At 43.9% G+C, this 13353-nt stretch overlaps 1 protein-coding gene across 10 annotated transcripts in view; it reads left to right on the forward strand.

Moving 5' to 3' along the window:
* Window positions 1–13353, forward strand: part of WDFY3 (WD repeat and FYVE domain containing 3) — a 314732-nt gene that overhangs the window by 161449 nt on the left and 139930 nt on the right. For all 10 annotated transcript variants that reach the window (XM_075929522.2, XM_075929521.2, XM_075929520.2 and 7 more), the window contains 4 exons: window positions 930–1144; window positions 7293–7405; window positions 9308–9539; window positions 12447–12547. In XM_075929522.2, coding sequence (XP_075785637.2) covers window positions 930–1144; window positions 7293–7405; window positions 9308–9539; window positions 12447–12547 — 661 coding nt within the window. The remainder of the gene's footprint in view (window positions 1–929; window positions 1145–7292; window positions 7406–9307; window positions 9540–12446; window positions 12548–13353) is intronic.

The raw sequence follows: 13353 nt of genomic DNA on the forward strand, positions 1-13353 counted from the left end.
CCGACTTACATACAAATTCAACTTAAGAACAAACCTACAATCCCTATCTTGTACGTAACCCGGGGACTGCCTGTATATGTGACAGAAGGGCATTGCTGGCACTTGATACCTTATATCACATTAGAAGATGTGCATTTGTATGAGCCCCTGATGTGGCTTATGTGGTTATGTCCTTTGATGGTGTTGCTTCTATAGATGTGTTGAGAGAGTTGGAAATGTGGTTTGTGTAGCCGCTGGCAGTCAGTTCGGACTAAGGGACATGTAAAAATGACGCCCGCCTGGGAACATGCGAATGAAGCCTGGGATATTTAAATCCCAGGCTTCATTTGCAAGTTCGAATGCCTACATTAGCCACCCTAGTTTGAACTAGGGGGCTAGTGTAGACATACCCTAAGGCAGGTGTGGGGAACTTTTTTGAAGTCAGGAGCTGCTGACCCACAGAAAAATCAGTTGGGGGCTGAATGCAAGTGAGAAACAAAAAAACAAACAAACAAAAAAAACCCAACCCTCACTGATGTGGCCCCTGACTGAGAAGCAGAAAAACAACACTCCCCACTTTCCCCTCACAGACCAGAGTTAAGGGGGCCAAGTTAGTAGATTTTGTATGTTCCAGCCCTGCAACGGGGTGGTTGAGAGGCTGGAGCACCAGCACAGCCTTCCCACTGCTGGGGAGGAGAGCCTTGAGTCTCAGGGACCAGATCCAGGCAAGCTGGGGGCCACACCCAGCCCATGGGCCTTAGGTTCCTCACCCCGGTTCCAAGTTGCCACAGAACCACTCATTGTTTTTAAAGTTACAGACTAACACAGCTATCCCTCTGAGAATACTTCAGTAAGATTTTTTTGTCCTCATTTTGAAAACTGCTTTACATGGCATCCCATACTAATGATTTCCTTTCTACTGTGTGGGAATTTTTTATTATATTTTGCAGCATGCACTGGATCTTCAGCTTGCAGTAGCCAATATACTACAGTCTCTGGTGCACACAGAAAGGAATCAGCAAGTCATGTGTGAAGCTGGACTCCATGCACGTCTTCTACAGAGATGCAGTGCAGCTCTTGCTGATGAGGACCATTCATTGCATCCACCACTCCAGAGGATGTTTGAAAGGCTGGCCTCTCAGGCACTGGAGCCAATGGTGTTGAGGTCAGAAAAAGTTTGGTGTATAGACACTAGACCAGTCAGTTTGATTTCATAGATGATTGTGTTTGATGGTAACTGTGTTGGATACAGCTTTATTGTGCAAAACAGTTTTTTTAATAATTTGTCTTGCTGCTGCTAATTAGAATGTTACATTGGGAACTAAGTTCCCCCTAAGCTATATGGCCATGTACGGCCTCAGGGCTCCAGAAGGGGGAGAGATCTCTCCCCAAGCTCTGAAGCTGCCAGGTCCAGCTGGAAGGGGATACCTATCCTTATCCTCCCCTCTCCCCCAATCTCTGAGCTGCTGAAGCCTGGAGGAAGGATCCCCTTCTCATTGTCCTCACTGGGGAGCCACTCAGGTAAATCGGTGCTTCACCCAGAGCACCCCCCCATCCTGCACACCCTCTTACATCCCAAAGGCCTCATCCCTGGCTCCACCCTGGGACCCCTCATCCATGGCCTACACCCTCAGCCCCGAGCTCATACCCTCTCCTGTACCCTAAACTCCTCAACCCCAGCCCCGCCCCAGGGCCTGCATCCCTAGCAAGAACTGTTGCACCCCAACCCTTTGTCCCAGCATTGAGCCTCTCAGCCCCATCCCCACCCCAGAGCCCACACCCCTAGCAGGAGCCTTCACACTTCTGCACTGAAGCCATTTGTCCCAGTCCTGAGAACCACTTAGCCCCACTCTCACCACATGAATTTTGTTATGTGCACCAATATGAAGGTGATATGTCACACATCACTTCCACATTGGTGCACAATTCATTTCATTTGGGAGTGGGAAAAATTAGAGGGAACACTGCTTGGGAAGACAGTGCGTCCTCTGGGGCGAGAAAAGCTGCTCCGGGTGTCCCTGGTCTGCTGGGGGGAGTCCCCAGCAGACCAGGGACACCCCGAGCAAAGCCGCAGAGGCGGCGGGGTCCCGCGCCTCCAAGGTTTTGCTCCGGGTGTCCCTGGTCTGCTCGGGGTGTCCCTGGTCTGCTGGGGACTGTCCCCAGCAGACCAGGGACACCCGGAGCAAAGCCGCAGAGGCGCGGGACCCTGCCGCCTCCGTGGCTTTGCTCCGGGTCTCCCTGGTCTGCTGGGGGGGGAGGGGCACAGCTAGTGCGCCCCCCCCCCCAGCAGACCAGGCTTTTGTTGTGGACGCCTGGGGTAGAGCAGCTGGGGTGCTGCCGGGTTGGTCCTGGGGGGACCTACCCGGAAGCGCCCCAGCTGTTCTGTCCCAGGCTCCAGATTCAGCCGCTGTTGAAACTGATCAGTGGCTGATTCCAGGAAGCTAGGGGCAGAGCAACTCTGCCTCGGGCTTCCTGTAGTCAGCCCCTGGTCAGTTTCAGCAGCAGCGGCTGAATCTGGAGCCAGTTCCGAGTTACGTACAAATTCAACTTAAGAACAAACCTATAGTCCCTATCTTGTACGTAACCCGGGGACTGCCTGTATTGAAAACAGTAAGTTGCATAATTAACTATATGGCTTCTAACAACTGATCAAACCTTCGGATCGCTACCCCTTCCTGCTTCTCCACGTGGGAGCTAACGATACGGCCAAGAATGACCTTGAGTGGGTTACTGCGGATTATGTAGCGCTGGGAAGAAGGATCCAAGAATTCCGAGCTCAAGTGGTGTTCTCATCCATCCTCCCTGTTGAAGGGAAAGGACTGGGCAGGGATCGTCAAATTGAGGAAGTGAATGCGTTGCACAGGTGGTGTCGCAGAGAGGGCTTCGGTTTCTTCGACCATGGGACTTTGTTCCGGGTACAAGGATTGTTAGGAAAAAATGGGATCCACCTAACCAAGAGAGGAAGGAGCATCTTCGTGGGCAGGCTTGCAGACCTGGTGAGGAGGGCTTTAAACTAGGTTAATTGGGGGACGGTGACCAAAACCCTGAGGGGAATGGGAAAGTTGGATACCGGGAAGAAATGCCAAGAGGAACGAGCAAGAAAGGAAGACCCCTGATTCGAATGGAGAAGATAGGATGATCAACTGGTTATCTGAGATGTTTGTACACTAATGAGAGAACCCTGGGCAACAAACAGGGAGAACTGGAGGTCCTGGCCCACTGAAGAAATATGATTTAATTGGGATAACAGAGACTTGGTGGGATGACTCACATGACTGGAGTGCTGTAATGGAAGGGTATAGACTGTTCAGGAAGAACAGGCAGGGGAGAAAAGGAGGAGGAGTTGCACTGTAGGTAAGAGAGCACGATGATTGCTCTGAACTCCAGTATATAGAGGGAGAAAAACCTGTTGAGAGTCTATGGGTTAAGTTTAGAGGTGCAAACAACAGCAGTGATGTGGTTGGTGTCTACTACAGGCCACCGAATCAGGTAGATGAGGCTTTCTTCGGACAACTGAGAGAAGCTTCCAGATTGCAGGCCCTGGTTCTCGTGGGGGACTTTAATCGCCCTGATGTCTGTTGGGAGACCAATACAGCAGTACACAGGCAATCCAGGAAGTTTTTGGAGAATGTTGGGGATAACTTCTTGGTACAAGTGCTGAAGGATCCAACCAGGGGCCGTGCACAGCTTGACCTTCTGCTCACAAACAGGGAGGAACTAATAGGGGAAGCAGAGGTGGGTGACAACCTGGAAAGCAGTGATCGTAAGATGGTAGATTTCAGGATCCTGACCAAAGGAAGAAAAGAGAGTAGTAAAATACACATCTTGGACTTCAGAAAAGCAGATTTTGACTCCCTCAGAGTCCTGATGGGTAGAATTACCTGGGATGCTAACATGAAGGGGAAAGGAGTCCAGGACAGCTGGCAGTATTTTAAAGAAGTCTTACTGAAGGCACAGAAAGATACCATCCCGATGCGTAGCAAGAGAGGCAAACATGGTAGGAGACCGGATTGGCTTACGGGGGGAAATCCATGGTGAACTTAAGCATAAAAAGGAAGCTTACAAAAAGTGGAAACTAGGACAAATGACCAGGGAGGGGTATAAATGTATAGCTCGAGAATGCTGAGGGGTTATCAGGAAGGCGAAAGCGCAATTGGAATTGCGACTGGCAAAGGATATGAAGGATAACAAGAAAGGTTTCTATAGGCATGTTAACAAGAAGGTGATCAGAGAGGGTGTGAGGCCCCTACTGGATGAAGGAAGTAACCTAGTGACAGATAATGTGGGGAAAGCTGAAGTACCCAATGCTTTCTTTGCCTCTGTCTTCACGGACAAGGTCAGCGCGTTAGTCCGGGAGCTAAGTGACGCAAGATGGGATGAAGATGGACAGCCCTTGGTGGGTAAAAAACAGGTTAGGAACTATTTAGAAAAGCTAAATGTACACAAATCCATGGGTCCGGACTTAATACATCCGAGGGTACTGAAGGAGTTGGCAAATATCATTCAGGAGCCTTTGGCCATTATCTTTGAAAAATCATGGAGATCGAAAGAGATCCCGGATGATTGGAAAAAGTCAAATGTAGTGCCCATCTTCAAAAAAGGGAAGAAGGACGATCTAGGGAACTATAGGCCGGTCAGTCTTACCTCGGTTCCTGGAAAAATCATGGAAGGGATCCATAAGGAATCTATTTTGAGGCACTTGGAAGAGAAAAAAGTGATTAGGAATAGTCAGCATGGATTCACAAAGGGCAAGTTGTGCCTGATCAATCTGATTAGCTTCTATGATGAGGTAACTGGCTCTGTGTAGGTGGGAAAGTCAGTGGATGTGATATACCTTGACTTTAGAAAGGCTTTTGTTACGGTCTCCCACAATATTCTTGCCAGCAAGTTAAGGGAATGTGGATTGGATAAATGGACAGTAAGGGTATGTCTTCACTACCACCCTAGTTCGAACTAGGGTGGTTATTGTAGTCATACAGAGTTGCAAATGAAGCCCAGGATTTGAATTTCCCGGGCTTCATTTGCATGATGCCGGGCGGCGCCATTTTTAAATGCCCACTAGTGCGGACTCCGTGCCCGCGGCTACACGTGGCACAAACTAGCTAGTTCGGACTAGGCTTCCTAATCCGAACTAACTGTATACCTCGTGGAAAGAGGTGTACAACTAGTTCCGATTAGGAAGCCTAGTCCGAACTAGCTAGTTCGTGCCGCGTGTAGCCGTGGGCACGGAGTCCGCATTAGCGGACTTTTAAAAATGGCGCTGCCCGGCATCATGCAAATGAAGCCCAGGAAATTCAAATCCCGGGCTTCATTTGCAACTCCGTATGACTACATTAACCACCTTAGTTCGAACTAGGGTGGCTAGTGTAGACATACCCTAAGATGGATAGAAAGATGGCTAGAAGGCCGGGCCCAGCGGGTAGTGATCAACAGCTCGATGTCAGGATGGTGGTCGGTTTCTAGCGGAGTGCCCCAAGGTTCGGTTCTAGGACCGGTTTTGTTCAGTATCTCTATTAATGACATGGATGAGGGGACAGATTGCACCCTCAGCAAGTTTGCGGATGACACTAAGCTAGGGGAAGAGGTAGATATGCTTGAGGGCAGAGATAGGGTCCAGAGTGACTTAGAGAAATTGTAGGATTGGTCCACAAGAAATCTGATGAGGTTCAACAAGGACAAGTGCAGAGTTCTGCATTTGGGACGGAAGAATCCCAAGCATTGTTACAGGCTGGGGACCAACCAGCTAAGTAGTAGTTCTGCAGAAAAGGACCTGGGGTTACAGTGGATGAGAAGCTGGATGAGAGTCAACAGTGTGCCCTTGTAGCCAAGAAGGCTAATGACTTATTAGGTTGCATTAAGAGGAGCCAGCAGATCCAGAGATATCATTATTCCCCTTAATTAGGCTCTGGTGAGGCCTCATCTGGCGCCCCCCCCCCCCCCCACTATAGAAAGGATGTGGATGCATTGGAGAGGGTCCAGCGGAGGGCAACCAAAATGATTAGGGGGCTGGAGCATCTGAGGAGAGGTTGAGGTAGTAGGGTCTGTTTAGTCTGCAGAAACAGAGTGAGAGGGGATTTGATAACAGCCTGCAACTTCCTGAAGGGAGGTTCCAGAGAGGATGGAGAAAGGCTTTTCTCAGTAGTGACAGATGGCAGAACAAGGAGCAGTGGTCTCAAGTTGTCGTGGGAGAGGTCCAGGTTGGATATTAGGAAAAACTATTTCACTAGGAAGGTGGTGAAGCACTGGAATGGGTTACCTAGGGAAGTAGTGGAGTCTCCATCCCTAGAGGTGTTTAAATCTCAGCTTGACAAAGCCCTGGCTGGGTTGATTTAGTTGCGATTTGTCCTGCCTAGAACAGGGGGATGGACTTGACCTTCTGAGGTCTCTTCCAGCTCTATGGTTCTATGATTCTACGATATGGAACTTTTTCCTGTTGAATTGCCCATTTAGATTCAGCTCAGATTAACTGGTTTACAGTTTGATTGTTGATTGGTTGTAACAAGAGGTAATTAGTGTCAGTCCAATTTTTTTTAGTGATGTATATCTGCCTCAGAAACTGTAACTTGAATTGGTATGCTTGTTGGTAATCTCAGCTGAGAGAAATTGTACAGAAAGTCCATTTCAAAGGCTAGAATATATTTGTATTTTAGTAGTGTAGTTATCCAAAAGCATTTAATGGTTTATTTATATTACCAAAAGGTCACATTGTAAATAACTTGAAATCATAACTTTTTGTTTTAATGAGTGAATTTAGCTCTACATTGTATGTGTATGCAAATATGCTGTGCATGCAATAGTTAATTAGAAATAGAAATAGTTTTGAATCAAAATTTTTGGCTGCTGCGAGTATTTGTTTTTGGGATTAATACTTCATTTAAATCAGGGATGGGGGACGTTTTTTGGATTGGGGACCACTGGCCCACAGAAAAATCAGTTGGGATATATACACAAGTGAGAAGCAAAAAACACTCACTGCCGTGGCCTCTGACTGAGAAGCAGAAAGACAGTCCTCACAGTTCCCTTGTACGCCAGAGCCTATGGGGGCCCAGGCTAGTACATCTTGTGTGCTTTAGCCCCACGGGGGGCTGGAGTGCCAATGCGGGCTCTCCAATGCTGGGGGCAGGGGGGCGCGGAGTCCAGATCCTCAAGGCCCTGATCCAGGCAAGCAAGGGCCCACGTCCGGTGCCTAAGGCTGTTTCCCCACTCCAGTTTAAATAGTTTTAATGTTTTCTTCGTGTGTTTGCTTGCAGAATTTAAAAATGAAAACAGTAAGCAACTGGCTTTGTATAATTTTTTTTGTCTGTCTCAACCAGGGAATTTTTACGTTTGGCAAATCCTTTGAATTGTGGTGCTTGGGATAAAAAGCAATTGAAACAGTACCGAGTACACAAACCCAGCTCATTAAGCTATGAACCAGAGATGAGAAGTAAGTGTTCAAAGATCAGAAATCTATTTAGTTGATGTTCCTCTTTGCTTTATATCTAATAAAAATGTATTGGTAAACTTCCAGAGAGACATTAAGACACATAATGAAATAAATGATCCGAATGGTTTGCCAATAATTTAAAAAGTAAGGGGGAAAACTAGCTATCCAATTATAATAAAAAAGCATTGTTTTCATAAGTGTTCTTAGCAACAATAATTTCAAGATAAGATAAATATTATCAATATCACATGCATAATTTGGCTGTTTGTGATAGCCCTTTGTGTGTCATCACCTTTTACTATTTCTGCTGCAATAGTGGCTTTGGCTCCAGCCATGGAAATGATGCACTCACTCAGATCCCCAGGGGGGCTGACAGCTACCACGGGTCCTGGAGCAAGTTGGGGGGGCAGCTCCTTCCTCCGCAAGGGGTGGGGCTTCCGGCAGAAGAGGTGGTGCCGAAGGGCTGGTGCTCAGACCTCGGGGCTGCTTCTTTCTCCCAGCTCTGAGAGACACGTGGGACATTGGAAAAACATTTTTTTCAAAAATGAAGAATGTTATTTGAAAATCCATAGAAATTGGCGGGGTAATTGAAATTAATTGCAATTTAATTTTTAAAAGCTGATTAGTTTTAAAATTGGTGTATCTTCTTAATTGTTAAGAAGCTCAGGAATATAAATTGTTTAGTATTCATTATCCTTAACATAAGAATATGAGACTAAATGGGATATCCTAAGTCATTGAGCCTACTCTGTCCCCCATTTCAGGTCATGGTATCAAGTTCCATTTTAAATATTATTAGGTTTTCTGCTCCCACTACTCATGGGGGACTCTTCCAAAACCTCATTCCTCTGATGGCTGTAGGCCTTCTAATTTCCATCTTAAATATAGTCATGGACAATTTTACCCATTTGTTTTTCTGCCAATATTTTCCTTTATCTGAAATAGTTCTTTACCTCTTTGTTATATTTATAGAAAGCAGTCTTTTCCCCTTCCAGCCTTTATGTTGGTAGGTGAAATAAGCCAAATTCTCTTCTCCTCCTCTCAAACAGGAGGCCGTCTATTCTTTTGATCATTCTAGTTGTCTTCCTCTGCCCTGGTTCCAATTTGAATCCATCTTTCTTGAAGGAGGGTCACATCCTTCCTGTGTTCCAACAGGTGCCAGGTCTATCCCCAACTGTCCTACCTTCAGGGCCCCCTCTTATCCTTCCTGTGTTTCAAGGGTGCCAGTTCCTGTGTAAAATGGCATTAATACTTCCCTATCTCTCTGAAACTTGCTTACCTGATGCATCATAGATGACACATGAAGGATAATAGAGAATGTTACTCTGTATCATTGATTTTCAACTTGTCCAAACCCTTGGCGTACATTAAGAGTCTAAGCAGCTCTAGTACTGGTAAGAATTATAGTAGGTCATCTTGGTGTAATTTGAAAAACTATAGATCTGTAATAATTGTACAATGTGAGAAAATGTGTTTGAGATTTCTTTTAGCAGTATATTATATATTCAGAAGGGACTTCAAGGAGCTTTGAAATTCACTCAGTCTTAAAGTAAAATTATGTTTTGTTTTCAGTACCGAAAATAGTCTGTTAGAACAAGAGCAAGAGAAATTTTGAGAAGAACAAAAGATGTACTTGTGGCTGAGGCATTGGACAGGGACTTGAGATCTGATTTCAGTTCCCATCTCTGCCCCAAACTTTCTGGTGATCTTGGGCAAGATATTTGATCTCTTTGCTTTAGTTTAGCATCTTTAAAATGAGGGCAATCCTACTCACATAAGATTGGGTGAATATTAAGCACTCATAATACAGTTAAAGTGGTATGAAAAGTGTATAAATAAATAAGTGCCTGAAAATATGCTATCTTGTGCTAAGAATTTGTTTTTTCTTGGCTTCTATTATAGGTAGTATGGTCACATCACTGGAGGGTCTTGGCTCTGACAGCGTGTTCAGCTTGCATGATGATAACCACTACCGGATAAGCAGGAGCCTGCTAAAGCCAGCAGAAGGAAGCACAGTACCTCTGACAAGGGTGAAATGTTTGGTTTCCATGACAACCCCACATGATATCAGACTTCACGGATCATCAGTTACTCCAGCATTTATTGAATTTGACACATCTCTTGAAGGATTTGGGTAAGGTCTTGCCCCACTTTCAAACAGTGTATTACAAAGAATAATATCTTACTCCTTTTTTCTTTCGAAAATGTGTGTGCAATTTTTAATGAACAGTTTAAAAAACAAAAACAAATAATCTACAGAAAGAACTACATACTAAAGACCTTCTGGAAAAGGATGCTGAGTTCAGTTAATGAATTGGAAACACTTTTTGTTACCTGTGGAATTGTGGATGCCATTGATAATACCACTCTGTTAGATGATCTTTTCAAATAAAGGAGAAACACAAGCCTATTCTAGCACAAAAAGTCTAGTTGCCAGGATTCAAATGAAGCATGGGTCCCTAAAATTATTCTTACCTATTCTGAATCTTGAGAGGATTTGGCTGAGAGTTATATAATAGAGAATTTTAGGCAAAGTAAAAATAGAACTAAATTTGTTTTGAAGCAACAACTTTCAAAAGGAAGTGAGGTCATTAAGTACAAACAATTTGATCACAGTAATTAGAGGTGTGATCCATGTAAAGGACTTACTTCATCTACAGGGTACAGAAGAAGTTAATTTTTACCCATGAAAGTTTATGCCCAAATAAATCTGTTAGTCTTTAAAGTGCCATAAGATTCTTCACTGATTTTGTACCCTCTAGAATCAATTTCCTTGACATCATTTTCCCATGTGGGACTGTATGTAAGTGCTTAGAAGTTTAAGATCTGGTGTTATAATCTGCATTTTTCTAATAAAAACATTTCTCTTTGGTTGCCTTTTAAAAGATCAAAGACATTTAAAATAATTTTTCATATTTGTCCTGTGGTGATGAATCAGATGTATCCAGAACTACTGTGAATTAATTCAACTAGTTTGTAAAGAAAATGTCGCTTCTGCATTTGTAGTGAACTGCATTTGGCTGGCAGTGAGAGCCATGTCAGCTAACTCAGGCTTAAAAACTCAGACACATGATCTCAAGTCAGATGTTCACTGTTTAGGGTTTCATTCAAAGATAATTATTCAAAGGAAATCAGTTGTTTCAAATTTCTCAGGTGGAATCCTATTTGGAAAAAAGCTTGCCAAGAAGGTTTATAGTTACATGGATAAACAGCTCTCAGAAAGGACTACAGGTTTTCAGGCAAGAGGAGTTGAGAAGAAGGTTAGAAAGAAGAGGATGTGTGTTGGTCATTCTCCTCCACCAAGAGATTGCCAAAGACCAATTGGACCTATTACAGGGTCTTTGTTCACCTTCCCAGCAGGCAGGATCATAGAATCATAGGGCTAGAAGAGACCTCAGGAGGTTGAGTCCAACCCCATGACCAAAGCAGGATGAACTAAATCATCCCAGCCAGGGCTTTGTCACCACCTCCCTAGGTAACCCATTCCAGTGCTTCACCACCCTCGGAAAATAGTTTTTCCTAATATCCAACCTAGACCTCCAACTTGATCTCAGTCCAAGCCTTGCTTCTGCCCTCAGACATAGATTGCCTGAACTGATAAGCTTGGCTACTAGGAATCAAGATCTGAACTAAATTAGATATAGATAGTATCTTTCCTGGTCTCAACATATGCAACTGTTCTGATATAATTTTCTTACCAATATCAAAATAATAGCCACGACAAGAAACCAGGCATTTCAGCTTTTTGGTATTTTTCTCCAGACTATTTAGACCTTATTAAAGACTACTACCCATGTACCAGCATGTTGCTGGTCTTTAAAATACAGCCTCTCCCCGAGTTACGAACAAGTCATGGACTAAATACTTGGCGTAACTCAATCTGTTCGTAACTTGGACCCCATTGAGTTACATAGCGACTGCGCTGTTCCTAAGCGTGGGTTGCGTTTGTAACTTAGGGACTGCCTTTACGACCGCTCCATGGGAGCTTTGGTCGTAAATGCGAACGGTCATAACTCGACCGTTCGCAACTCGGGGACTGGCTGTAAGCTGTGTCTTAAATGCAGACGTCTCTCTCTCTCTCTCTCTCTCTCTCTCTCTCCTTTCTCCCCTGCATGACCTCATATTAAGGGTTCTTAGGTCAGCACTACCATCCCAACCAACAGGTAATTCTTCTCTTCCCTTCCTGGGATCTGCCCACATGTTCTCACATACAGTCCTTTTCAGTCATTGGCTGAAATTCCCTATAATTCCTGCCCATAAAGATGGGCTTCCTGTCAGTAATCACACCTGCAAGAAGGGACACAGCACATTCTAGATATGGGAAAAGCAGTGGACCATCTTGTCAAAACTAGCCAATCCAGAAAAACATTTCATTCCTTTCCTACCATCACAAATATTTGAGCCTGAAGGTGTATAAATCCTTTATAACTCATGAGCCAGATACATCTGTACAGCATTGCTATCTGTAGATAAACTGACTTTTTTAAAGGGTCAGGGACCATTCAACACATTCTGAAAGGTTGTCAGCCACCACAGAGGAAATCTGTAAAGCTATCATTTGTTCATTCATTAACCCTTCTTTTTAAAGCACCCTAGACTTAACTTTCACTTCCCTGCGGAGTATACTTTGGCATAAAGGTGCTCCAGGCATCTGCCATATACTATGTAATTTGTTCAGGTGGGTATAATGGATTTTAACAAAATAAGGATGTTGAAGGTGTTTATATTAAATCCAGTAAGAATTTAGGATGAGACTCTGAATCTTACTGATTCTTTAGCTGACATAGCCCCCAACGCAAATTACACCAGTCCCAAAGGCTGCGGTGAGTTGTCTGATTGCAGTATCTTCCAGGGCCATTGTACAGAGGCCCTAAAGCTTCATGGACAAATGTCAATTGCTCTGGTTTTTACAGTAATGTAAATGATGTACATTGTGGACATATAACAGCATTTTTTTCCAGATTAGGTTTTGTTTACTTATAAAATAACGTTTGGAAAATTGCATTGATATTAGTTAGAGATCTTTTATTTGTTTTAACAGCTGTCTATTCTTGCCAAGTTTGGCTCCCCACAATGCACCTACAAATAATGCCGTCACTACAGGTCTTGTTGATGGTGCTGTAGTCAGTGGAATTGGAACGGGTAAGTATATACAGCTGTTCATAATATTAATGATTCTATACTCTTTAGGACTGCTGTATTGCTCTGTTACGATACTGCTATTGCTTTGTGGCTATGTGCCCCCCTCAAATAGTCTGGAACTCTTCCTATAACTTATGTATATACCTCTCAATTCCTTTCCACTGCACCAGAGAAACAAAAGATTAAAACTAGGAATGTTCTACAGTGAAAGTTTTTTCAGCATAAGTTTGAACTCTAAAAGGAATGTATGAAATGGAAGATACACTTGTCTGTGTCTGTGTCTGTGTCTGTCTGTCTGTCTCTGTCAACATGAACACAATACGGTCAAATTCATTCCTTCAGAAGGCATGGATTGAGAGAACATAAAGATTGCAATGGTAAGCAGCAGCTAAAACTTAGGAAGAACCTTAATTTAGGTCACACAAGCCTAATTGTTTTACACAATTATCACTATTGACGGTCATAATACCATTATTCATGCAAGTTCCCAGCCTCACTCAGTGTATAGACTGGATGGTATGGAAATGAAACAGATGTTAAAACATGTATTATTTTGATGTTCCCTTTTTAGGGAGTAGACTTCAGTCATGTGTGAGCCCTGATCCAGTTTTTATTGAAGTCAGTGGAAAGACTCATATTGACTTCAGTGGCAGCTAGTGCAGGCCTTCATTGTACACTATACATTTGGTACACTTACTGCTTAATTCTGCTGTGCTGCATCATTTAAATTAAGCTAGTTCATTGATTTCGTTTCACTAGATGTACTACAATGTACACTATTGTAATTACAAACAGAATTAGCCCAG

This window comes from Pelodiscus sinensis, chromosome 4 (genome assembly GCF_052426305.1).
Source record: "Pelodiscus sinensis isolate ZL-2025 chromosome 4, ASM5242630v1, whole genome shotgun sequence".
NCBI classification, from domain to species: domain Eukaryota; kingdom Metazoa; phylum Chordata; order Testudines; family Trionychidae; genus Pelodiscus; species Pelodiscus sinensis.